Source organism: Aquarana catesbeiana, linkage group LG07 (assembly GCF_042186555.1).
Source record: "Aquarana catesbeiana isolate 2022-GZ linkage group LG07, ASM4218655v1, whole genome shotgun sequence".
Taxonomy (NCBI): Eukaryota; Metazoa; Chordata; class Amphibia; order Anura; family Ranidae; genus Aquarana; species Aquarana catesbeiana.
In genome coordinates, this window is record NC_133330.1 from 1,441,748 (window position 1) to 1,469,328 (window position 27,581).

Sequence of the window (27,581 nt, forward strand, 5' to 3'; positions counted from 1 at the left end):
ATATTAGGCTAGTAAAAGATTATATGCCAGCTCACCATATAGGTTTGGTCTCAGCAGCCAAACCTTAACCTAAAGCAACTGGGGAAACCAATTAGAAAAGAAGTATGGACCCAAGCATACAGTAGCTCCCCGATGGGACACAAGTGGCTTAAGATTAGAAAATTGTATATAACGTTATTAATATGAAAAATGTTTATTACAAAAAACACCAGATCCCTCCACCTATGCAATTAAAATATGACAACATTGTCCATCCTATGGTCTTTGGTAAAAGAAATCACAAAAAGTGTATATTGATTGATTTGTGTGATATATACTGCCATTTTTTTTTGTACTAGTAATGTCGGTGATGAACGACTTATAATGGGACTGTGATAGTGTAGTGGACATTCTGACACTAACTGATACTGGGGGAACTCACATTGACACTAATACAGTGACCAGTGATAACATACCTCCCAACATTTTGGAGCTACTAGATACACCATTACCCGAATCCATGAGACCTGCAGCTGATTCCATACACAGACCTGAAATCTGCCCCCAAGAAACTTGGATGACAACGATGATTAGAAAAGATAATCAAAATCTTTAATTAATACATTCTCTGACAAAATCACAGGGCAGTCTGGGGAAGGGGTGTCTCACGAGGTTGGCACGTAAGCAGAAAATACTCATTACAAACAGTAGAAAACATACATGCTTTTTTTTTGTCACATCTGAGTCCACGTCGTGACCTTCACTGACCCAGCTCAGATGAGATCCCTCAGGGGCGGGCTTAAACCGTGGTTGCCTCAACCCACTTCCTGTCCGCGGAACCCCAAAAGCCACGGGCAAATGAAGAGAAATCAAACACAAACAGCAGAGTCCTCCGACAGAAAAAAAGAAATAATGCAGAGAAAGAGAACATGCATTTGGAAACAGAAGACCGCCTGACGCCAGCCAATCACGTACCAGATCCTGCCAGCCAATGGCGCTCAGGAACAGCCCGCATTTAACACACAGTTTTTGGTCTTTTTTTCTTGATAAAAAAAAACCTTGTTGTTCAATAATGAATAAAGGAAGTAAAAGCAACAAAGGGAACAAGGAAAACACGGGATGAAATGAAAAAATAATGACCAAGCAAAAAAAAAAAAAAACGTAAACAGACAAGGCCGAGCGATCTGATCGGTGAGCCGTACAGGAGATGCGTGTCACATGGAAGCCAAGTGCTCGTTGATGGGGAGAGGAGGCATCCAATGGAAATGGACTCCCCAGGCGGTGAAAGAAAAGCGGGACATGAAAGGAAGAGGTGGGGGAGGGGAGGATTTCGTATGCAAAAAGTTCTCAGAAACTGTACAGAAAGATTTGAGTCTGATGGTCCCCAAAAAAAGATGACGGGAGAGCCCTGGTAAACTCCCGCTCACAAACTCGCTTGACGCGGGGCTGGGCGCTCATCCTTTGGTCCTGGCTGAGCCGAGAACAGTTCAGATGGCTTGGATGAAGCAGCTATCCCCCAATCCTCAAGGGCCGTGCACCTTCATGTCCCAGTAAGCCCCTCTCCTCTCATGATTGGCCGCTGTAGGAGGGGCACGGGGTGGAGGGGGAGCAAGCCGCACCACACAACGCAAGAGTGAAAATGGAGCTGCTCCTACTGACGTTCATGAGCAGGCCGTCTAGATCACCAAGTTGTTGTAGCTGACGTATTTCTTCTTCGTTGCGGGACCTGGAGGGGAGAAGAATCCAGAATTTAGAGGGAGAATCAGAACAAAGTATAAAAAGTTCAAAAAGTTCTGAGCCCAGAGTGGGGTCCCAGGTGAGTCTTCTGACCAGACCTGATGACCCTCTACCCGGGAATTTTACATTTTTACTTTACAATGTCCAGGACTTCTCCTCTCTACTGACAGCAATGACAATTATTACAAATAGTTACAAAAAGTTCTCATCATATGAAATTACACATCATACAACACGGGAGAACATTCTTCCATTCTCTGACTTTGCTGCAGTTGTGATTGTGACTCGCAGACACAGCAATGAACCATACAGCTCTGGTGATATGGAGGAGACCGGGTATTGGTCTGCTGCACTCCGAGTCACTTACTTCTGACCCCTGACCTCTGCTTGACCTACTCCTGACCCCTAACCTCTGCCTGACTTACTACTGACCCCTCATTTCTACCTCATCTACTACTAACCTCTGTGTCTCTTAATTCTGACCCCTGAACTCTGCCCCATCTATTACGAACCTCAGCATCCCTTATTCCTGACCCCTGAACACTGGCCAATGTATTACTGACCTCTGCGCTCCTTACTCCTGACCCCTGAACTCTGCCCCATCAATTACTGACCTCTGCGCCCCTTACTTCTGACCCCTGTACTCTGCCCCATCTATTACTGACCTCTGCGCTCCTTACTCCTGACCCCTGAACTCTGCCTCATCTATTACTGACCTCTGCTCCCCTAACTCCTGACCCCTGAACTCTGCCCCATCTATTACTGACCTCTGCGCCCCTTACTCCTGACCCCTGAACTCTGCCCCATCTATTACTGACCTCTTCGCCCCTTACTCCTGACCCCTGAACTCTGCCCCATCTATTACTGATCTCTGCGCCCCTTACTCCTGACCCCTGAACTCTGCCCCATCTATTACTGACCTCTGCGCCCCTTACTCCTGACCCCTGAACTCTGCCCCATCTATTACTGACATCTGCGCCCCTTACTCCTGACCCCTGAACTCTGCCCCATCTACTACTGACCTCTGTATCCCTTACTCCTGACCCCTGAACTCTGCCCCATCTATTACTGACCTCTGTATCCCTTACTCCTGACCCCTGAACTCTGCCCCATCTATTACTGACCTCTGTATCCCTTACTCCTGACCCCTGAACTCTGCCCCATCTATAACTAACCTCTGCGCCCCTTACTCCTGACCCCTGAACTCTGCCCCATCTATTACTGACATCTGCGCCCCTTACTCCTGACCCCTGAACTCTGCCCCATCTACTACTGACCTCTGTATCCCTTACTCCTGACCCCTGAACTCTGCCCCATCTATTACTGACCTCTGTATCCCTTACTCCTGACCCCTGAACTCTGCCCCATCTATAACTAACCTCTGCACCCCTTACTCCTGACCCCTGAACTCTGCCCCATCTATTACTGACCTCTGTATCCCTTACTCCTGACCCCTGAACTCTGCCCCATCTATTACTGACCTCTGCGCCCCTTACTCCTGACCCCTGAACCCTGCCCCATCTATAACTAACCTCTGCGCCCCTTACTCCTGACCCCTGAACTCTGCCCCATCTATTACTGACCTCTGCACCCCTTACTCCTGACCCCTGAACTCTGCCCCATCTATTACTGATCTCTGCTCCCCTTATTCCTGACCCCTGAACTCTGCCCCATCTATTACTGACCTCTGCGCCCCTTACTCCTGACCCCTGAACTCTGCCTCATCTATTACTGACCTCTGCGCCCCTTACTCCTGACCCCTGAACTCTGCCCCATCTATTACTGACCTCTGCTCCCCTTACTCCTGACCCCTGAACTCTGCCCCATCTATTACTGACCTCTGCGCCCCTTACTCCTGACCCCTGAACTCTGCCTCATCTATTACTGACCTCTGCGCCCCTTACTCCTGACCCCTGAACTCTGCCCCATCTATTACTGACCTCTGCACCCCTTACTCCTGACCCCTGAACTCTGCCCCATCTATTACTGACCTCTGTATCCCTTACTCCTGACCCCTGAACTCTGCCCCATCTATTACTGACCTCTGCGCCCCTTACTCCCGACCCCTGAACTCTGCCTCATCTACTACTGACCTCTGCGCCCCTTACTCCTGACCCCTGCACTCTGCCTCATCTACTACTGACCTCTGCACCCCTTACTCCTGACCCCTGAACTCTGCCCCATCTATAACTGACCTCTGCGCCCCTTACTCCTGACCCCTGAACTCTGCCCCATCTATTACTGACCTCGGCGCCCCTTACTCCTGACCCCTGAACTCTGCCCCATCTATTACTGACCTCTGCGCCCCTTACTCCTGACCCCTGAACTCTGCCCCATCTATTTCTGACCTCTGCACCCCTTACTCCTGACCCCTGAACTCTGCCCCATCTATTACTGACCTCTGCACCCCTTACTCCTGACCCCTGAACTCTGCCCCATCTATTACTGACCTCTGCGCCCCTTACTCCTGACCCCTGAACTCTGCCTCATCTATTACTAACCTCTGCGCCCCTTACTCCTGACCCCTGAACTCTGCCTCATCTACTACTGACCTCTGCGCCCCTTACTCCTGACCCCTGAACTCTGCCCCATCTATTACTGACCTCGGCGCCCCTTACTCCTGACCCCTGAACTCTGCCCCATCTATTACTGACCTCTGCGCCCCTTACTCCTGACCCCTGAACTCTGCCCCATCTATTTCTGACCTCTGCACCCCTTACTCCTGACCCCTGAACTCTGCCCCATCTATTACTGACCTCTGCACCCCTTACTCCTGACCCCTGAACTCTGCCCCATCTATTACTGACCTCTGCGCCCCTTACTCCTGACCCCTGAACTCTGCCTCATCTATTACTAACCTCTGCGCCCCTTACTCCTGACCCCTGAACTCTGCCCCATCTATAACTGACCTCTGCACCCCTTACTCCTGACCCCTGAACTCTGCCTCATCTATTACTGACCTCTGCGCTCCTTACTCCTGAACTCTGCCCCATCTATTACTGACCTCTGTATCCCTTACTCCTGACCCCTGAACTCTGCCCCATCTATAACTAACCTCTGCACCCCTTACTCCTGACCCCTGAACTCTGCCCCATCTATTACTGACCTCTGCACCCCTTACTCCTGACCCCTGAACTCTGCCCCATCTATTACTGACCTCTGCACCCCTTACTCCTGACCCCTGAACTCTGCCTCATCTACTACTGACCTCTGCGCCCCTTACTCCTGACCCCTGAACTCTGCCTCATCTACTACTGACCTCTGCGCCCCTTAACTACTGACCCCTGAACTCTGCCCCATCTATTACTGACCTCTGCGCCCCTTACTCCTGACCCCTGAACTCTGCCCCATCAATTAATGACCTCTGCGCCCCTTACTCCTGACCCCTGAACTCTGCCCCATCTATTACTGACCTCTGCGCCCCTTACTCCTGACCCCTGAACTCTGCCCCATCTATTACTGACCTCTTCGCCCCTTACTCCTGACCCCTGAACTCTGCCCCATCTATTACTGATCTCTGCGCCCCTTACTCCTGACCCCTGAACTCTGCCCCATCTATTACTGACCTCTGCGCCCCTTACTCCTGACCCCTGAACTCTGCCCCATCTATTACTGACATCTGCGCCCCTTACTCCTGACCCCTGAACTCTGCCCCATCTACTACTGACCTCTGTATCCCTTACTCCTGACCCCTGAACTCTGCCCCATCTATTACTGACCTCTGTATCCCTTACTCCTGACCCCTGAACTCTGCCCCATCTATTACTGACCTCTGTATCCCTTACTCCTGACCCCTGAACTCTGCCCCATCTATAACTAACCTCTGCGCCCCTTACTCCTGACCCCTGAACTCTGCCCCATCTATTACTGACATCTGCGCCCCTTACTCCTGACCCCTGAACTCTGCCCCATCTACTACTGACCTCTGTATCCCTTACTCCTGACCCCTGAACTCTGCCCCATCTATTACTGACATCTGCGCCCCTTACTCCTGACCCCTGAACTCTGCCCCATCTATTACTGACCTCTGTATCCCTTACTCCTGACCCCTGAACTCTGCCCCATCTATAACTAACCTCTGCACCCCTTACTCCTGACCCCTGAACTCTGCCCCATCTATTACTGACCTCTGTATCCCTTACTCCTGACCCCTGAACTCTGCCCCATCTATTACTGACCTCTGCGCCCCTTACTCCTGACCCCTGAACCCTGCCCCATCTATAACTAACCTCTGCGCCCCTTACTCCTGACCCCTGAACTCTGCCCCATCTATTACTGACCTCTGCACCCCTTACTCCTGACCCCTGAACTCTGCCCCATCTATTACTGATCTCTGCTCCCCTTATTCCTGACCCCTGAACTCTGCCCCATCTATTACTGACCTCTGCGCCCCTTACTCCTGACCCCTGAACTCTGCCTCATCTATTACTGACCTCTGCGCCCCTTACTCCTGACCCCTGAACTCTGCCCCATCTATTACTGACCTCTGCTCCCCTTACTCCTGACCCCTGAACTCTGCCCCATCTATTACTGACCTCTGCGCCCCTTACTCCTGACCCCTGAACTCTGCCTCATCTATTACTGACCTCTGCGCCCCTTACTCCTGACCCCTGAACTCTGCCCCATCTATTACTGACCTCTGCACCCCTTACTCCTGACCCCTGAACTCTGCCCCATCTATTACTGACCTCTGTATCCCTTACTCCTGACCCCTGAACTCTGCCCCATCTATTACTGACCTCTGCGCCCCTTACTCCCGACCCCTGAACTCTGCCTCATCTACTACTGACCTCTGCGCCCCTTACTCCTGACCCCTGCACTCTGCCTCATCTACTACTGACCTCTGCACCCCTTACTCCTGACCCCTGAACTCTGCCCCATCTATAACTGACCTCTGCGCCCCTTACTCCTGACCCCTGAACTCTGCCCCATCTATTACTGACCTCGGCGCCCCTTACTCCTGACCCCTGAACTCTGCCCCATCTATTACTGACCTCTGCGCCCCTTACTCCTGACCCCTGAACTCTGCCCCATCTATTTCTGACCTCTGCACCCCTTACTCCTGACCCCTGAACTCTGCCCCATCTATTACTGACCTCTGCACCCCTTACTCCTGACCCCTGAACTCTGCCCCATCTATTACTGACCTCTGCGCCCCTTACTCCTGACCCCTGAACTCTGCCTCATCTATTACTAACCTCTGCGCCCCTTACTCCTGACCCCTGAACTCTGCCTCATCTACTACTGACCTCTGCGCCCCTTACTCCTGACCCCTGAACTCTGCCCCATCTATTACTGACCTCGGCGCCCCTTACTCCTGACCCCTGAACTCTGCCCCATCTATTACTGACCTCTGCGCCCCTTACTCCTGACCCCTGAACTCTGCCCCATCTATTACTGACCTCTGCACCCCTTACTCCTGACCCCTGAACTCTGCCCCATCTATTACTGACCTCTGCACCCCTTACTCCTGACCCCTGAACTCTGCCCCATCTATTACTGACCTCTGCACCCCTTACTCCTGACCCCTGAACTCTGCCCCATCTATTACTGACCTCTGCACCCCTTACTCCTGACCCCTGAACTCTGCCCCATCTATTACTGACCTCTGCACCCCTTACTCCTGACCCCTGAACTCTGCCCCATCTATTACTGACCTCTGCGCCCCTTACTCCTGACCCCTGAACTCTGCCTCATCTATTACTAACCTCTGCGCCCCTTACTCCTGACCCCTGAACTCTGCCCCATCTATAACTGACCTCTGCACCCCTTACTCCTGACCCCTGAACTCTGCCTCATCTATTACTGACCTCTGCGCTCCTTACTCCTGACCCCTGAACTCTGCCCCATCTATTACTGACCTCTGTATCCCTTACTCCTGACCCCTGAACTCTGCCCCATCTATAACTAACCTCTGCACCCCTTACTCCTGACCCCTGAACTCTGCCCCATCTATTACTGACCTCTGCACCCCTTACTCCTGACCCCTGAACTCTGCCCCATCTATTACTGACCTCTGCACCCCTTACTCCTGACCCCTGAACTCTGCCTCATCTACTACTGACCTCTGCGCCCCTTACTCCTGACCCCTGAACTCTGCCTCATCTACTACTGACCTCTGCGCCCCTTAACTACTGACCCCTGAACTCTGCCCCATCTATTACTGACCTCTGCGCCCCTTACTCCTGACCCCTGAACTCTGCCCCATCAATTAATGACCTCTGCGCCCCTTACTCCTGACCCCTGAACTCTGCCCCATCAATTAATGACCTCTGCGCCCCTTACTCCTGACCCCTGAACTCTGCCCCATCTATTACTGACCTCTGCGCCCCTTACTCCTGACCCCTGAACTTTGCCCCATCTATTACTGACCTCTGCGCCCCTTACTCCTGACCCCTGAACTCTGCCCCATCTATTACTGACCTCTGCGCCCCTTACTCCTGACCCCTGAACTCTGCCCCATCAATTACTGACCTCTGCGCCCCTTACTCCTGACCCCTGAACTCTGATATAGATGGAGAGCATTGTCCTAGGCTTCTGGTCATGTGATCTGCACCGGGGGGAGGAGTCCAGAACATGATTGTATCCAGGAGTGGTCAGCATTAACTGCTTAATGATTTATCCCTTCAAAATAGTTACAGGGAACTTATCAATAACTTTACAAATCTGAATGAATAAATCCCGGACAAGTCCCAATATACAGCAGCGGGATCATAGATCAGAGAAGCTCCGCCTTTTATTATTAGAAACCCGCCCTGGAGCTCCAGTCAGTAGCTGTGCCTAGGCTGAGATGATGTCATCAGTCTGCCGCAGGCAGGAGGAAACATTTCCTCAGTCTCCCCTCCCCCAGTGATCAGACTGTACATTGAAACTTTGTACATAAATTCCTGGATTAAGGAAGCCTTGGATGACAGCCAGGGTCACGTGATTGGTTTTCAGAAATGTGATTGGACGACAAGACCTTCCAGCTGAAACCACAGACAGTCATCAGCTCAGCTCTGTATTTTCAGCAAAATAATATTCGGAGTCATTTATATACGGTATATATTTTTTTTACTTGTTTGCTGTTCCATATTTTCATTCTTGCATGTCCTATACAGTTTTATAACTACTCCCTCTTGTGGTCATCTGTATATATTAGAGAAGGTGATCAGCCTCCCTACATAACGGAAACTTGTACTGAGAGAATATGGAGGCTGCCACACTTGCTCTGAAAATACTTGTGGCCTGGCTGCCAACGGCTTTCAAACCTTCTGAGTCCCAGAACCAGAATAGATGTGGATCTGGAGCTTTGACTTCACTAGATACATGCCTACTCTGGGTCACCGGAGACAAGGACAGCCAGGCAATTTAGCATTTTCAGAGGTCGATCGGCCAGGACAATCCCTGTGTTTTTCTATAATTCCCACCGATGGTTTACAAAGAACCTTCATCCATTCTTGATATCCCGACACCAGGTAACAAACGTTGTAAGAAGCTGTGTGATTGGCTCTCCTGGTGCCGGTCACATGGCCAGACATCGATCTCAGTAGGAGGATCAGTGTTCAGGCAGGGAATGACACTCCTTACTGAGACCATGTGACCATTTTTCTGGCGTTTAGTCATGTGACCAGCACCATGTGCTCCCCGGAGCTTGGAGATGGACGCCATTGTTTGTGATATTACGGCGTCCGATGTCAGATTGAAGAACAATCGACTCAATCACACTATTCCATCAGCATCTCTTGGCTTCATTCTGATTGGCTCCCCATCTCACCCCCAGCACCCGTGTTAACGCAGCGAAGCCCAGCGGTGTGAACCGAGCCTCGCCGGGAAATGAACACATTCCGCCCTCTACCCATCTCCGCCACAGTAAAGGTTACGTTCGGTGGTGAGTAGAACAACGTAAGAACGGTGAAGACAGTAATAAAACCGACGACATTAATGGCTCAGGACATAAATCCAGCTCTAAGTTTGTGAGGCAGTGGAGGATTTGCAGACTTAAATCTCATTCATAATAAAACACTTGAAATTATAAAGGAAGTGCATTTAACCTGATCACCGCGAAGGAGAGAAGGAAAATGGTGGCACAGTCATGGCAACAACCTTCATCTAAGTCACCTGAATAGGAAGGAGGCTGAACAAGGGGTGCCGGTGAGGACCCCAACTCAGCCCAATGACAAGACAAACTACCCCCCACCCCCATCTTCATGACAGGCTTAACACCACCAATTATTCATATCCAGCATTGTGAACGATCGTCTCATTGACTAACCTGAACCATTTCTGCTGCTTACATGTACCACAGCACCCCCAAAAGAGGATGGGGGACCCTGGGGGAAGTGAGGGCACCACACCAATGGTCAGAGAGTCCAACATGAAAAGTGCACAACCTGCTGATGTTATTATTTGATTTTATACGTACAAGTATTACCAAAATCCTGCTGAATGGAAGGGGGGAGATCAGTGTCCACCAGTGTGGTCATTTGCACCACCACTGGGGGTTAGGGGCAGAATGACCTCGACCTAAGATTGTTCTGAATAAAATACTTTTACATTGCCGGAAGACCAAAGAACTGAGCCAAGCCAATAAGAATCCAGCAACAGAAGCAAAAAACTGTCAATGCCGGGCCAGATCCAGCAAGTTCCCAGGTGTGATCGTACCACCCAATGTAGACGACAAACGTTCAACTGCAGATCTCAGCTATATACCCTTGACTATGCCACCAAAAACTCAGCCAGAGCAATTGGATAGAAGGGGCTGGGTGTGATTGGATGGAAGGGGCTGAGTCTGATTGGATGGAGGGGGCTGGGTCTGATTGGCAGGAAGGGGCTGGGTGTGATTGGATGGAAGGGATTGGGTGTGATTGGATGGAAGGGATTGGGTGTGATTGGATGGAAGGGATTGGGTGTGATTTGATGGAAAGGGCTGGGTGTAATTGGATGGAAGGGGCTGGGTTTGATTTGATGGAAGGGGCTGGGTGTGATTTGATGGAAGGGATTGGGTGTGATTGGATGGAAGGGATTGGGTGTGATTGGATGGAAGGGATTGGGTCTGATTGGATTGGATGGAAAGGGCTGGGTGTGATTGGATGGAAGGGATTGGGATTAATTGGATGGAAAGGGCTGGGTGTGATTGGATGGAGGGGGCTGGGTGTGATTGGATTGAAGGGATTGGGTGTGATTGGATGGAAAGGGCTGGGTGTGATTGGATGGAAGGGGCTGGGTGTGATTGGATGGAAGGGGCTGGGTGTGATTTGATGGAAGGGATTGGGTGTGATTGGATGGAAGGGATTGGGTGTGATTGGATGGAAGGGATTGGGGCTGATTGGATGGAAAGTGGCTGGGTGTGATTGGAGGGTAGGGGCTGGGTGTGATTGGAGGGAAGGGGTTGGGTGTGATTGGATGGAAGGGATTGGGTGTGATTGGATGGGAGGGAATGGGTGTGATTGGATGGGAGGGATTGGGTGTGATTGGATGGAAGGGATTGGGTGTGATTTGATGGAAGGGATTGGGTGTGATTGGATGGAGGGGATTGGGTGTGATTGGATGGGAGGCATTGGGTGTGATTGGATGGGAGGGATTGGGTGTGATTGGATGGAAGGGATTGGGTGTGATTGGATGGAAGGGATTGAGTGTGATTGGATGGAGGAGATTGGGTGTGATTGGATGGGAGGCATTGGGTGTGATTGGATGGAAGGGATTGGGTGTGATTGGATGGAGGGGATTGGGTGTGATCGGATGGAGGGGATTGGGTGTGATCAGATGGAAGGGATTGGGTGTGATCGGATGGAAGGGATTGGGTGTGATCAGATGGAAGGGATTGGGTGTGATTGGATGGAAGGGATTGGGTGTGATTGGATGGGAGGCATTGGGTGTGATTGGATGGGAGGGATTGGGTGTGATTGGAAGGGAGGGATTGGGTGTGAATGGATGGAAGGGATTGGGTGTGATTGGATGGAAGGGATTGGGTTTGATTGGATGGAAAGGGCTGGGTGTGATTGGATGGAGGGGGCTGGGTGTGATTGGATGGAAGAGATTAAGTGTGGTTGGATGGAAGGGATTGGGTGTGATTGGATAGAAGGGATTGGGTGTGATTGGATGGAAGGGATTGGGTGTGATTGGATGGAAGGGATTGGGGCTGATTGGATGGAAAGTGGCTGAGTGTGATTGGAGGGTAGGGGCTGGGTGTGATTGGATAGAAGGGGCTGGGTGTGATTGGAAGGAAGGGGTTGGGTGTGATTGGATGGGAGGGATTGGGTGTGATTGGATGGAAGGGATTGGGTGTGATTGGATGGGAGGGATTGGGTGTGATTGGATGGAGGGGATTGGGTGTGATCAGATGGAAGGGATTGGGTGTGATCGGATGGAAGGGATTGGGTGTGATCAGATGGAAGGGATTGGGTGTGATCAGATGGAAGGGATTGGGTGTGATCGGATGGAAGGGATTGGGTGTGATTGGATGGGAGGGATTGGGTGTGATTGGATGGAAGGGATTGGGTGTGATTGGATGGAAGGGATTGGGTGTGATTTGATGGAAAGGGCTGGGTGTAATTGGATGGAAGGGGCTGGGTTTGATTTGATGGAAGGGGCTGGGTGTGATTTGATGGAAGGGATTGGGTGTGATTGGATGGAAGGGATTGGGGCTGATTGGATGGAAAGTGGCTGAGTGTGATTGGAGGGTAGGGGCTGGGTGTGATTGGATAGAAGGGGCTGGGTGTGATTGGAAGGAAGGGGTTGGGTGTGACTGGATGGAAGGGATTGGGTGTGTTTGGATGGGAGGGAATGGGTGTGATTGGACGGGAGGGAATGGGTGTGATTGGATGGAAGGGATTGGGTGTGATTGGACGGAAGGGATTGGGTGTGATTGGACGGAAGGGATTGGGTGTGAGTGGATGGGAGGGAATGGGTGTGATTGGATGGGAGGGATTGGGTGTGATTGGATGGAAGGGATTGGGTGTGATTGGATGGGAGGGATTGGGTGTGATTGGATGGAGGGGAGACCTCTAAAGAACTAAAATAGTTCTGGACGCCTATCTACTCCGAGACTGGAGCCCTATCTGCTCCAAGACTGGAGCCCTATCTCCTCCGAGACTGGACGCCTATCTCCTCCGAGACTGGACGCCTATCTCCTCCGAGACTGGACGCCTATCTCCTCCGAGACTGGACGCCTATCTCCTCCGAGACTGGACACCTATCTCCTCCGAGACTGGGCGCCTATCTCCTCCGAGACTGGACACCTCTCTCCTCCGAGACTGGATGCCTATCTCCTCCGAGACTGGATGCCTATCTCCTCCGAGACTGGACGCCTCTCTCCTCCGAGACTGGACGCCTATCTGCTCCGAGAGTGGATGCCTCTCTCCTCCGAGACTGGAGCCCTATCTCCTCCGAGACTGGAGCCCTATCTCCTCCGAGACTGGAGCCCCATCTCCTCCGAGACTGGAAGCCTATCTGCTCCGAGACTGGACGCCTATCTCCTCCGAGACTGGACGCCGCTCTCCTCCGAGACTGGACGCCTATCTCCTCCGAGACTGGACGTCTCTCTCCTCCGAGACTGGACGTCTCTCTCCTCCAAGACTGGAGCCCTATCTCCTCCGAGACTGGAGCCCTATCTGCTCCGAGACTGGACGCCTATCTCCTCCGAGACTGGATGCCTATCTCCTCCGAGACTGGAGCCCTATCTCCTCCGAGACTGGATCTCTATCTCCTCCGAGAGTGGATCTCTATCAGCTCCGAGACTGGAGCCCTATCTATTCTGAAACGTCAGACATCTATATGGACCCTGGCACAGAGACAATAGAGTAATTTTGTCCCCCAAGTTCTGGCAACATATTTAGAGCATACATTCATACACCTGAGTGCGTGGGGCCCTCGAAGGGTTAATTTTTAATGGTGAGCACATATGTGTGGAGCTCACAGATCAGTTCTTGGTGGAGTTGTTGACCTTCTATGCTCCATATTCCTCCCTGAGCCCCATGTAGTCTCTCCATATTGAGCCCCATGTAGTCTCTCCATATTGAGCCCCGTGTAGTCTCTCCATATTGAGCCCCGTGTAGTCTCTCCATATTGAGCCCCGTGTAGTCTCTCCATATTGAGCCCCGTGTAGTCTCTTCATATTGAGCCCCGTGTAGTGTCTACATATTGAGCCCTGTGTAGTCTCTTCATATTGAGCCCCGTGTAGTCTCTTCATATTGAGCCCCGTGTAGTCTCTCTGTATTGAGCCCCGTGTAGTCTCTACATATTGAGCCCCGTGTAGTCTCTACATATTGAGCCCCGTGTAGTGTCTACATATTGAGCTCCGTGTAGTCTCTACATATTGAGCTCCGTGTGGTCTCTCCATATTGAGCCCCGTGTAGTCTCTCCATATTGAGCCCCATGTAGTCTCTTCATATTGAGCCCCGTGTAGTCTCTACATATTCCTCCCCCTGTGTAGTCTCTCCATATTCCTCCCCCCATGTACTCTCTTCATATTGAGCCCCGTGTAGTCTCTCCATATTGAGCCCCGTGTAGTCTCTCCATATTGAGCCCCGTGTAGTCTCTCCATATTGAGCCCCGTGTAGTCTCTACATATTGATCCCCGTGTAGTCTCTCCATATTGAGCCCCGTGTAGTCTCTACATATTGATCCCCGTGTAGTCTCTCCATATTGAGCCCCGTGTAGTCTCTACATATTGATCCCCGTGTAGTCTCTCCATATTGAGCCCCGTGTAGTCTCTCCATATTGAGCCCCGTGTAGTCTCTTTATATTGAGCCCCGTGTAGTGTCTACATATTGAGCCCTGTGTAGTCTCTCCATATTGAGCCCCGTGTAGTCTCTCCATATTGAGCCCCGTGTAGTCTCTCTATATTGAGCCCCTTGTAGTCTCTCTATATTGAGCCCCTTGTAGTCTCTTCATATTGAGCCCCGTGTAGTCTCTACATATTGAGCCCCGTGTAGTCTCTTCATATTGAGCCCCGTGTAGTCTCTCCATATCGAGCCCCGTGTAGTCTCTCCATATTGAGCCCCATGTAGTCTCTCTATATTGAGCCCCTTGTAGTCTCTCTATATTGAGCCCCTTGTAGTCTCTTCATATTGAGCCCCGTGTAGTCTCTACATATTGAGCCCCGTGTAGTCTCTCCATATGGAGCCCCGTGTAGTCTCTTCATATTGAGCCCCGTGTAGTCTCTACATATTGAGCCCTGTGTAGTCTCTCCATATCGAGCCCCGTGTAGTCTCTCCATATTGAGCCCCGTGTAGTCTCTCTATATTGAGCCCCTTGTAGTCTCTTCATATTGAGCCCCTTGTAGTCTCTTCATATTGAGCCCCGTGTAGTCTCTCCATATTGAGCCCCGTGTAGTCTCTTCATATTGAGCCCCGTGTAGTTTCTCCATATTGAGCCCCGTGTAGTCTCTCCATATTGAGCCCCGTGTAGTCTCTCCATATCGAGCCCCGTGTAGTCTCTCCATATTGAGCCCCGTGTAGTCTCTACATATTGAGCCCCGTGTAGTCTTTCCATATTGAGCCCCGTGTAGTCTCTCCATATTGAGCCCCGTGTAGTCTCTCCATATCGAGCCCCATGTAGTCTCTCCATATCGAGCCCCGTGTAGTCTCTCCATATTGAGCCCCGTGTAGTCTTTCCATATTGAGCCCCGTGTAGTCTCTCCATATTGAGCCCCGTGTAGTCTCTCCATATCGAGCCCCGTGTAGTGACTACATATTGAGCCCCGTGTAGTCTCTACATATTGAGCCCCATGTAGTCTCTCCATATTGAGCCCCTTGTAGTCTCTCCATATCGAGCCCCGTGTAGTCTCTCCATATCGAGCCCCGTGTAGTCTCTCCATATCGAGCCCCGTGTAGTCTCTCCATATTGAGCCCCGTGTAGTGACTACATATTGAGCCCCGTGTAGTCTCTCCATATTGAGCCCCGTGTAGTCTCTTCATATTGAGCCCCGTGTAGTCTCTTCATATTGAGCCCCGTGTAGCCTCTTCATATTGAGCCCCGTGTAGTGTCTACATATTGAGCCCCGTGTAGTCTCTCCATATTGAGCCCCGTGTAGTCTCTTCATATTGAGCCCCGTGTAGTCTCTACATATTGAGCCCCGTGTAGTCTCTACATATTGAGCCCCGTGTAGTCTCTACATATTGAGCCCCGTGTAGTCTCTACATATTGAGCCCCGTGTAGTCTCTTCATATTGAGCCCTGTGTAGTCTCTTCATATTGAGCCCTGTGTAGTCTCTTCATATTGAGCCCCGTGTAGTCTCTTCATATTGAGCCCCGTGTAGTCTGTACATATTGAGCCCCGTGTAGTCTGTACATATTGAGCCCCGTGTAGTCTCTCCATATTGAGCCCCGTGTAGTCTCTACATATTGAGCCCCGTGTAGTCTCTCCATATTGAGCCCCGTGTAGTCTCTACATATTGAGCCCCGTGTAGTCTCTCCATATTGAGCCCCGTGTAGTCTCTACATATTGAGCCCCGTGTAGTCTCTATATATTGAGCCCCGTGTAGTCTCTACATATTGAGCCCAGTGTAGTCTCTCCATATTGAGCCCCGTGTAGTCTCTTCATATCGAGCCCCGTGTAGTCTGTACATATTGAGCTCCGTGTAGTCTCTACATATTGAGCTCCGTGTAGTCTCTACATATTGAGCCCCGTGTAGTCTCTACATATCGAGCCCCGTGTAGTCTGTACATATTGAGCCCCGTGTAGTCTCTTCATAATGAGCCCCGTGTAGTCTGTACATATTGAGCTCCGTGTAGTCTGTACATATTGAGCCCCGTGTAGTCTGTACATATTGAGCTCCGTGTAGTCTCTACATATCGAGCCCCGTGTAGTCTCTACATATTGAGCCCCGTGTAGTCTCTTCATATTGAGCCCCGTGTAGTCTCTACATATTGGGCTCCGTGTAGTCTCTCCATATTGAGCCCCGTGTAGTCTCTACATATTGAGCCCGTGTAGTCTCTACATATTGGGCTCCGTGTAGTCTGTACATATTGGGCTCCGTGTAGTCTCTCCATATTGAGCCCCGTGTAGTCTCTACATATTGAGCTCCGTGTAGTCTCTCCATATTGAGCCCCGTGTAGTCTCTACATATTGAGCCCCGTGTAGTGTCTACATATTGAGCCCCGTGTAGTCTGTACATATTGAGCTCCGTGTAGTCTCTACATATTGGGCTCCGTGTAGTCTCTCCATATTGAGCCCCGTGTAGTCTCTACATATTGAGCTCCGTGTAGTCTCTCCATATTGAGCCCCGTGTAGTCTCTACATATTGAGCCCCGTGTAGTGTCTACATATTGAGCCCCGTGTAGTCTGTACATATTGAGCTCCGTGTAGTCTCTTCATAATGAGCCCCGTGTAGTCTGTACATATTGAGCTCCATGTAGTCTCTTCATATTGAGCCCCGTGTAGTCTGTACATATTGAGCCCCGTGTAGTCTCTACATATCGAGCCCCGTGTAGTCTCTCCATATCGAGCCCCGTGTAGTCTCTTCATATTGAGCCCCGTGTAGTCTCTCCATATTGAGCCCCGTGTAGTCTCTCCATATTGAGCCCCGTGTAGTCTCTTCATATTGAGCCCCGTGTAGTCTCTACATATTGAGCCCCGTGTAGTCTCTACATATTGAGCCCCGTGTAGTCTCTTCATATTGAGCCCCGTGTAGTCTCTCCATATTGAGCCCCGTGTAGTCTCTACATATTGAGCCCCGTGTAGTCTCTACATATTGAGCCCCGTGTAGGGTCTACATATTGAGCCCCGTGTAGTCTCTCCATATTGAGCCCCGTGTAGTCTCTCCATATTGAGCCCCGTGTAGTCTCTCCATATTGAGCCCCGTGTAGTCTCTTCATATTGAGCCCCGTGTAGTCTCTACATATTGAGCCCTGTGTAGTCTCTACATATTGAGCCCCGTGTAGTCTGTACATATTGAGCCCCGTGTAGTCTCTTCATATTGAGCCCCGTGTAGTCTCTTCATATTGAGCCCCGTGTAGTGTCTACATATTGAGCCCTGTGTAGTCTCTCCATATTGAGCCCCGTGTAGTCTCTCCATATTGAGCCCCGTGTAGTCTCTTCATATTGAGCCCCGTGTAGTCTCTACATATTGAGCTCCGTGTAGTCTCTACATATTGAGCTCCGTGTAGTCTCTACATATTGAGCCCCGTGTAGTCTGTACATATTGAGCTCCGTGTAGTCTCTACATATTGAGCTCCGTGTAGTCTCTACATATTGAGCTCCGTGTAGTCTCTACATATTGAGCTCCGTGTAGTCTGTACATATTGAGCCCCGTGTAGTCTGTACATATTGAGCTCCGTGTAGTCTCTACATATTGAGCTCCGTGTAGTCTGTACATATTGAGCCCCGTGTAGTCTGTACATATTGAGCTCCGTGCAGTCTCTTCATATCGAGCCCCGTGTAGTCTCTACATATTGAGCTCCGTGTAGTCTGTACATATTGAGCCCCGTGTAGTCTCTACATATTGAGCCCCGTGTAGTCTCTACATATTGAGCTCCGTGTAGTCTGTACATATTGAGCCCCGTGTAGTCTGTACATATTGAGCTCCGTGTAGTCTCTACATATTGAGCTCCGTGTAGTCTGTACATATTGAGCCCCGTGTAGTCTGTACATATTGAGCTCCGTGTAGTCTCTTCATATCGAGCCCCGTGTAGTCTCTACATATTGAGCTCCGTGTAGTCTGTACATATTGAGCTCCGTGTAGTCTCTACATATTGAGCCCCGTGTAGTCTCTACATATTGAGCTCCGTGTAGTCTCTTCATATTGAGCCCCGTGTAGTCTCTACATATTGAGCTCCGTGTAGTCTCTACATATTGAGCTCCGTGTAGTCTCTACATATTGAGCCCCGTGTAGTCTCTACATATTGAGCTCCGTGTAGTCTCTACATATTGAGCTCCGTGTAGTCTCTACATATTGAGCTCCGTGTAGTCTGTACATATTGAGCCCCGTGTAGTCTGTACATATTGAGCTCCGTGTAGTCTCTACATATTGAGCTCCGTGTAGTCTGTACATATTGAGCCCCGTGTAGTCTGTACATATTGAGCTCCGTGCAGTCTCTTCATATCGAGCCCCGTGTAGTCTCTACATATTGAGCTCCGTGTAGTCTGTACATATTGAGCCCCGTGTAGTCTCTACATATTGAGCTCCGTGTAGTCTGTACATATTGAGCCCCGTGTAGTCTGTACATATTGAGCTCCGTGTAGTCTCTACATATTGAGCTCCGTGTAGTCTGTACATATTGAGCCCCGTGTAGTCTGTACATATTGAGCTCCGTGTAGTCTCTTCATATCGAGCCCCGTGTAGTCTCTACATATTGAGCTCCGTGTAGTCTGTACATATTGAGCTCCGTGTAGTCTCTACATATTGAGCTCCGTGTAGTCTCTACATATTGAGCTCCGTGTAGTCTGTACATATTGAGCTCCGTGTAGTCTCTACATATTGAGCTCCGTGTAGTCTCTACATATTGAGCTCCGTGTAGTCTCTTCATATCGAGCCCCGTGTAGTCTCTACATATTGAGCTCCGTGTAGTCTGTACATATTGAGCTCTGTGTAGTCTCTACATATTGAGCCCCGTGTAGTCTCTACATATTGAGCTCCGTGTAGTCTGTACATATTGAGCCCCGTGTAGTCTGTACATATTGAGCTCCGTGTAGTCTCTACATATTGAGCTCCGTGTAGTCTGTACATATTGAGCCCCGTGTAGTCTGTACATATTGAGCTCCGTGTAGTCTCTACATATTGAGCTCCGTGTAGTCTGTACATATCGAGCCCCGTGTAGTCTCTACATATTGAGCCCCGTGTAGTCTCTTCATATTGAGCCCCGTGTAGTCTCTCCATATTGAGCCCCGTGTAGTCTGTACATATTGAGCTCCGTGTAGTCTGTACATATTGAGCCCCGTGTAGTCTCTTCATATTGAGCTCCATGTAGTCTCTACATATTGAGCTCCGTGTAGTCTCTACATATTGAGCCCTGTGTAGTCTCTCCATATTGAGCCCCGTGTAGTCTCTCCATATTGAGCCCCGTGTAGTCTCTTCATATTGAGCCCCGTGTAGTCTCTTCATATTGAGCCCCGTGTAGTCTCTTCATATTGAGCCCCGTGTAGTCTCTACATATTGAGCCCCGTGTAGTCTCTTCATATTGAGCCCCGTGTAGTGTCTACATATTGAGCCCCGTGTAGTCTCTTCATATTGAGCCCCGTGTAGTCTCTTCATATTGAGCCCCGTGTAGTCTCTACATATTGAGCCCCGTGTAGTCTCTACATATTGAGCTCCGTGTAGTCTGTACATATTGAGCCCCGTGTAGTCTGTACATATTGAGCTCCGTGTAGTCTCTACATATTGAGCTCCGTGTAGTCTCTACATATTGAGCCCCGTGTAGTCTGTACATATTGAGCCCCGTGTAGTCTGTACATATTGAGCTCCGTGTAGTCTCTACATATTGAGCTCCGTGTAGTCTGTACATATCGAGCCCCGTGTAGTCTCTACATATTGAGCCCCGTGTAGTCTCTTCATATTGAGCCCCGTGTAGTCTCTCCATATTGAGCCCCGTGTAGTCTGTACATATTGAGCTCCGTGTAGTCTGTACATATTGAGCCCCGTGTAGTCTCTTCATATTGAGCTCCATGTAGTCTCTACATATTGAGCTCCGTGTAGTCTCTACATATTGAGCCCTGTGTAGTCTCTCCATATTGAGCCCCGTGTAGTCTCTCCATATTGAGCCCCGTGTAGTCTCTTCATATTGAGCCCCGTGTAGTCTCTTCATATTGAGCCCCGTGTAGTCTCTTCATATTGAGCCCCGTGTAGTCTCTACATATTGAGCCCTGTGTAGTCTCTTCATATTGAGCCCCGTGTAGTGTCTACATATTGAGCCCCGTGTAGTCTCTTCATATTGAGCCCCGTGTAGTCTCTTCATATTGAGCCCCGTGTAGTCTCTACATATTGAGCCCCGTGTAGTCTCTACATATTGAGCTCCGTGTAGTCTCTCCATATTGAGCCCCGTGTAGTCTCTTCATATTGAGCCCCGTGTAGTCTCTACATATTGAGCCCCGTGTAGTCTCTACATATTGAGCTCCGTGTAGTCTCTACATATTGAGCCCCGTGTAGTCTCTCCATATTGAGCCCCGTGTAGTCTCTCCATATTGAGCCCCGTGTAGTCTCTTCATATTGAGCCCCGTGTAGTCTCTACATATTGAGCCCCGTGTAGTCTCTACATATTGAGCTCCGTGTAGTCTCTACATATTGAGCTCCGTGTAGTCTCTACATATTGAGCCCCGTGTAGTCTCTACATATTGAGCCCCGTGTAGTCTCTACATATTGAGCTCCGTGTAGTCTGTACATATTGAGCCCCGTGTAGTCTGTACATATTGAGCTCCGTGTAGTCTCTACATATTGAGCTCCGTGTAGTCTCTTCATATCGAGCCCCGTGTAGTCTCTACATATTGAGCTCCGTGTAGTCTCTACATATTGAGCTCCGTGTAGTCTCTACATATTGAGCTCCGTGTAGTCTCTACATATTGAGCTCCGTGTAGTCTCTACATATTGAGCTCCGTGTAGTCTGTACATATTGAGCTCCGTGTAGTCTCTACATATTGAGCTCCGTGTAGTCTGTACATATTGAGCTCCGTGTAGTCTCTACATATTGAGCTCCGTGTAGTCTGTACATATTGAGCCCCGTGTAGTCTGTACATATTGAGCTCCGTGTAGTCTGTACATATCGAGCCCCGTGTAGTCTCTACATATTGAGCCCCGTGTAGTCTCTTCATATTGAGCTCCATGTAGTCTCTACATATCGAGCCCCGTGTAGTCTCTTCATATTGAGCCCCGTGTAGTCTCTACATATTGAGCTCCATGTAGTCTCTACATATTGAGCTCCGTGTAGTGTCTACATATCGAGCCCCGTGTAGTCTCTTCATATTGAGCCCCGTGTAGTCTCTCCATATTGAGCCCCGTGTAGTGACTACATATTGAGCCCCGTGTAGTCTCTTCATATTCCTCCCCCTGTGTAGTCTCTTCATATTGAGCCCCGTGTAGTGTCTACATATTGAGCTCCGTGTAGTCTCTACATATCGAGCCCCGTGTAGTCTCTCCATATTGAGCCCCGTGTAGTCTCTTCATATTGAGCTCCATGTAGTCTCTACATATTGAGCTCCGTGTAGTGTCTACATATCGAGCCCCGTGTAGTCTCTTCATATTGAGCCCCGTGTAGTCTCTCCATATTGAGCCCCGTGTAGTGACTACATATTGAGCCCCGTGTAGTCTCTTCATATTCCTCCCCCTGTGTAGTCTCTTCATATTGAGCCCCGTGTAGTGTCTACATATTGAGCTCCGTGTAGTCTCTACATATCGAGCCCCGTGTAGTCTCTCCATATTGAGCCCCGTGTAGTCTCTTCATATTGAGCCCCGTGTAGTCTCTTCATATTGAGCCCCGTGTAGTCTCTCCATATTGAGCCCCGTGTAGTCTCTCCATATTGAGCCCCGTGTAGTCTCTCCATATTGAGCCCCGTGTAGTCTCTTCATATTGAGCCCCGTGTAGTCTCTCCATATTGAGCCCCGTGTAGTCTCTCCATATTGAGCCCCGTTTAGTCTCTCCATATTGAGCCCCGTGTAGTCTCTCCATATTGAGCCCCGTGTAGTCTCTCCATATTGAGCCCCGTGTAGTCTCTTCATATTGAGCCCCGTGTAGTCTCTTCATATTGAGCCCCGTGTAGTCTCTATATATTGAGCCCCGTGTAGTCTCTCCATATTGAGCCCCGTGTAGTCTCTACATATCGAGCCCCGTGTAGTCTCTTCATATTGAGCCCCGTGTAGTCTCTTCATATTGAGCCCCGTGTAGTCTCTACATATTGAGCCCCGTGTAGTCTCTACATATTGAGCCCCGTGTAGTCTCTTCATATTGAGCCCCGTGTAGTCTGTACATATTGAGCCCCGTGTAGTCTCTACATATTGAGCCCCGTGTAGTCTCTACATATTGAGCCCCGTGTAGTCTCTACATATTGAGCCCCGTGTAGTCTCTACATATTGAGCCCCGTGTAGTCTCTTCATATTGAGCCCCGTGTAGTCTCTCCATATTGAGCCCCGTGTAGTCTGTACATATTGAGCCCCGTGTAGTCTGTACATATTGAGCCCCGTGTAGTCTGTACATATTGAGCTCCGTGTAGTCTGTACATATTGAGCCCCGTGTAGTCTGTACATATTGAGCTCCGTGTAGTCTCTTCATATTGAGCCCCGTGTAGTCTCTACATATTGAGCCCCGTGTAGTCTGTACATATTGAGCTCCGTGTAGTCTCTTCATATTGAGCCCCGTGTAGTCTCTACATATTGAGCCCCGTGTAGTCTGTACATATTGAGCTCCGTGTAGTCTCTTCATATTGAGCCCCGTGTAGTCTGTACATATTGAGCTCCGTGTAGTCTCTTCATATTGAGCCCCGTGTAGTCTGTACATATTGAGCCCCGTGTAGTCTCTTCATATTGAGCCCCGTGTAGTCCGTACATATTGAGCCCCGTGTAGTCTCTCCATATTGAGCCCCGTGTAGTCTCTACATATTGAGCCCCGTGTAGTCTGTACATATTGAGCTCCGTGTAGTCTCTTCATATTGAGCCCCGTGTAGTCTCTACATATTGAGCCCCGTGTAGTCTCTACATATTGAGCTCCGTGTAGTCTGTACATATTGAGCCCCGTGTAGTCTCTACATATTGAGCTCCGTGTAGTCTCTTCATATTGAGCCCCGTGTAGTCTCTACATATTGAGCCCCGTGTAGTCTGTACATATTGAGCTCCGTGTAGTCTCTTCATATTGAGCCCCGTGTAGTCTCTACATATTGAGCCCCGTGTAGTCTGTACATATTGAGCTCCGTGTAGTCTCTTCATATTGAGCCCCGTGTAGTCTGTACATATTGAGCTCCGTGTAGTCTCTTCATATTGAGCCCCGTGTAGTCTGTACATATTGAGCTCCGTGTAGTCTCTCCATATTGAGCCCCGTGTAGTCTCTACATATTGAGCCCCGTGTAGTCTCTACATATTGAGCTCCGTGTAGTCTGTACATATTGAGCCCCGTGTAGTCTCTACATATTGAGCTCCGTGTAGTCTCTTCATATTGAGCCCCGTGTAGTCTCTACATATTGAGCCCCGTGTAGTCTGTACATATTGAGCTCCGTGTAGTCTCTTCATATTGAGCCCCGTGTAGTCTCTACATATTGAGCCCCGTGTAGTCTGTACATATTGAGCTCCGTGTAGTCTCTTCATATTGAGCCCCGTGTAGTCTGTACATATTGAGCTCCGTGTAGTCTCTTCATATTGAGCCCCGTGTAGTCCGTACATATTGAGCCCCGTGTAGTCTCTCCATATTGAGCCCCGTGTAGTCTCTCCATATTGAGCCCCGTGTAGTCTGTACATATTGAGCCCCGTGTAGTCTCTCCATATTGAGCCCCGTGTAGTCTGTACATATTGAGCCCCGTGTAGTCTCTCCATATTGAGCCCCGTGTAGTCTCTCCATATTGAGCTCCGTGTAGTCTCTCCATATTGAGCCCCGTGTAGTCTCTCCATATTGAGCCCCGTGTAGTCCGTACATATTGAGCCCCGTGTAGTCCGTACATATTGAGCCCCGTGTAGTCTGTACATATTGAGCTCCGTGTAGTCTGTACATATTGAGCCCCGTGTAGTCCGTACATATTGAGCCCCGTGTAGTCCGTACATATTGAGCCCCGTGTAGTCTGTACATATTGAGCCCCGTGTAGTCCGTACATATTGAGCCCCGTGTAGTCCGTACATATTGAGCTCCGTGTAGTCTGTACATATTGAGCCCCGTGTAGTCCGTACATATTGAGCTCCGTGTAGTCTGTACATATTGAGCTCCGTGTAGTCTCTTCATATCGAGCCCCGTGTAGTCTGTACATATTGAGCCCCGTGTAGTCTGTACATATTGAGCTCCGTGTAGTCTGTACATATTGAGCCCCGTGTAGTCTCTACATATTGAGCCCCGTGTAGTCTCTACATATTGAGCCCCGTGTAGTCTCTACATATTGAGCCCCGTGTAGTCCGTACATATTGAGCTCCGTGTAGTCTGTACATATTGAGCTCCGTGTAGTCTGTACATATTGAGCCCCGTGTAGTCTCTACATATTGAGCCCCGTGTAGTCTCTACATATTGAGCCCCGTGTAGTCTCTACATATTGAGCCCCGTGTAGTCCGTGCATATTGAGCTCCGTGTAGTCTGTACATATTGAGCTCCGTGTAGTCTGTACATATTGAGCCCCGTGTAGTCTCTACATATTGAGCCCCGTGTAGTCTCTACATATTGAGCCCCGTGTAGTCTCTACATATTGAGCCCCGTGTAGTCTCTACATATTGAGCCCCGTGTAGTCTCTCCATATTGAGCCCCGTGTAGTCCGTACATATTGAGCTCCGTGTAGTCTGTACATATTGAGCTCCGTGTAGTCTGTACATATTGAGCCCCGTGTAGTCTCTACATATTGAGCCCCGTGTAGTCTGTACATATTGAGCCCCGTGTAGTCTGTACATATTGAGCCCCGTGTAGTCTCTTCATATTGAGCCCCGTGTAGTCCGTACATATTGAGCTCCGTGTAGTCTGTACATATTGAGCTCCGTGTAGTCTGTACATATTGAGCCCCGTGTAGTCCGTACATATTGAGCTCCGTGTAGTCTGTACATATTGAGCTCCGTGTAGTCTGTACATATTGAGCTCCGTGTAGTCTCTCCATATTGAGCCCCGTGTAGTCCGTACATATTGAGCTCCGTGTAGTCTGTACATATTGAGCTCCGTGTAGTCTGTACATATTGAGCCCCGTGTAGTCTCTACATATTGAGCCCCGTGTAGTCTGTACATATTGAGCCCCGTGTAGTCTGTACATATTGAGCCCCGTGTAGTCTCTTCATATTGAGCCCCGTGTAGTCCGTACATATTGAGCTCCGTGTAGTCTCTACATATTGAGCTCCGTGTAGTCCGTACATATTGAGCTCCGTGTAGTCTCTACATATTGAGCTCCGTGTAGTCCGTACATATTGAGCTCCGTGTAGTCTCTCCATATCGAGCCCCGTGTAGTCTCTACATATCGAGCCCCGTGTAGTCTGTACATATTGAGCCCCGTGTAGTCTCTCCATATATTCGATCGCCTGGAAAGGTTTCCTCCAGACAATGAGATGGACAGATGTTAGAAGGATCATTAAAGAGACGATGTGGGGAAGGTTGGCCCGTATGTGATGTGTGGATCCATCCAGCTGGCCATAGACATGAGTGGGCCGAGGATGTGACTACAATCGTTAAATGTGTGACATCATCCTATACACTCCGCCGGTCTATCGATCGCTCTGAGTGGACAGATGGGGGGGATGGGAGGACAAGGCGGCTTTATTGCCTTCCTGAGCCAGAGCTGAATGTATTCCACTCCCGGCCTCTGTCCTGCCAACAGCTCGAGAGATGAGAACCGATTGGACGATTGTTCTATGTTGGCTATAAATGTAACGCTGAAGTTTAATCTGATTTTATTTTACCTTCCCTGGTCCGCCCCTCCCCCTCTGATGGGAAATTATTCAATAAAACTTTTCCATTTTCATTACATTCCTTATTTTACACCCAGTAAAGTCATCACTGGGTCTCTGTGCTTCTCTATGCAATGTGGGCAGATCATGGCAGATGGGTGTTACAAAGTTACAATGTACAGTCTGATCACTGGGGGATAGGAGACTTAGGAAATGCTTCCTCCTGCCTGCAGCAAACTGATGACATCAGCCTAGGCAAAGTCTCTGACATAGGATGTTATTCCCCATTTAAATATCTGTCTAGAGATCTGAATTACTTGATCTGAGTTCTCCTAAAATAAGGAACATTCACTGGACAGTGCGGTCCGTATCTCATGCGTTTCGGAGCGTTTTTCTCTTGTCACACAGAAGCGTCTTCTCAGGTGATATAAAAGTGTCAGGCGATCGATGCACAGAATGAACGATCATCTCTCTGATGCCTCGTTGTTGTTTATCCCCCCCCCCCCCCCCCCGGAGCTGGACAGGGAAGATCTGGGAGGACAATAAATCTGGAGCGCGTCGGGCGAGCAGCGATGGGGACGAAGTGAACGATCGTCAGATAATGTATGCAGGATGGTAACGTGGAATAAATCACAGGCAGCGCCACCTCCGGGACGGGACACTCAGGAGCTGCGCCATACCACTTGGCAGAAGTCAGACGATGTCACTGATGATAATGGATTGGACGGGAGATGGCGGTGCTTGGAGGACCATCCCGGGTCTAATGAATGACTCTCAACCCTCCTCTTGTTTATATAATTGCTAATTAATCTTCCTGCTGAATGTTCAGGATTGTAGAGACTGCGGGGGAGGGACAATGGCTCTGACAGCCGTGTGATTAACGCGCGTTTCATTAAGGCGACCCATTGAAATCAAAGACCCGACAATGCCCCAAAAATCAGACGTGCTGCAAAGTTTGTTACACAACGCAGAGCTAAATACATTGTATGGACTCCTCACCATCACATGATGGGATGTCCCCGATGGACATCCCATTCCAAAACCATGACCCCTTCTCACTATGGCCACTTATATGGAGTTCTGGCTATACAATCCTCCACTCCTCTGGAAGACTTTCCACAAGATGTCGGAGGGTGTCTGCGGGAATTTCTGCCCATTTGTGAGCTCAGGTAGTAATGGTGGGCCTCATGTTGGCCACAAAAAACAAAACAAAAAAGCTTGATCACAATCGGTGTTCCAATCCATCCCAAAGGTGTTCAGTAGGGATGAGGTCAGGGCTCTGTACACACCAAACTGGTCACACCATGTCTTTATGGAGCTGGCTCCACTCTTCTGAGAAGGCTTCCCACAAGATGTTGGAGGGTGTCGGTGGGAATGTGTCCCATTTTTGAGGTCTGGTACGTATATTGGA

At 49.7% G+C, this 27,581-nt stretch overlaps 1 protein-coding gene across 1 annotated transcript in view; it reads right to left on the reverse strand.

The window, feature by feature from the left end:
• Positions 1–578: 578 nt before the first annotated feature.
• Positions 579–27,581, reverse strand: part of GRM7 (glutamate metabotropic receptor 7) — a 578,795-nt gene continuing 551,792 nt past the window's right edge. The window contains 1 exon segment of the mRNA XM_073591511.1: positions 579–1,705. Coding sequence (XP_073447612.1) covers positions 1,656–1,705 — 50 coding nt within the window. The 3' untranslated portion in view covers positions 579–1,655.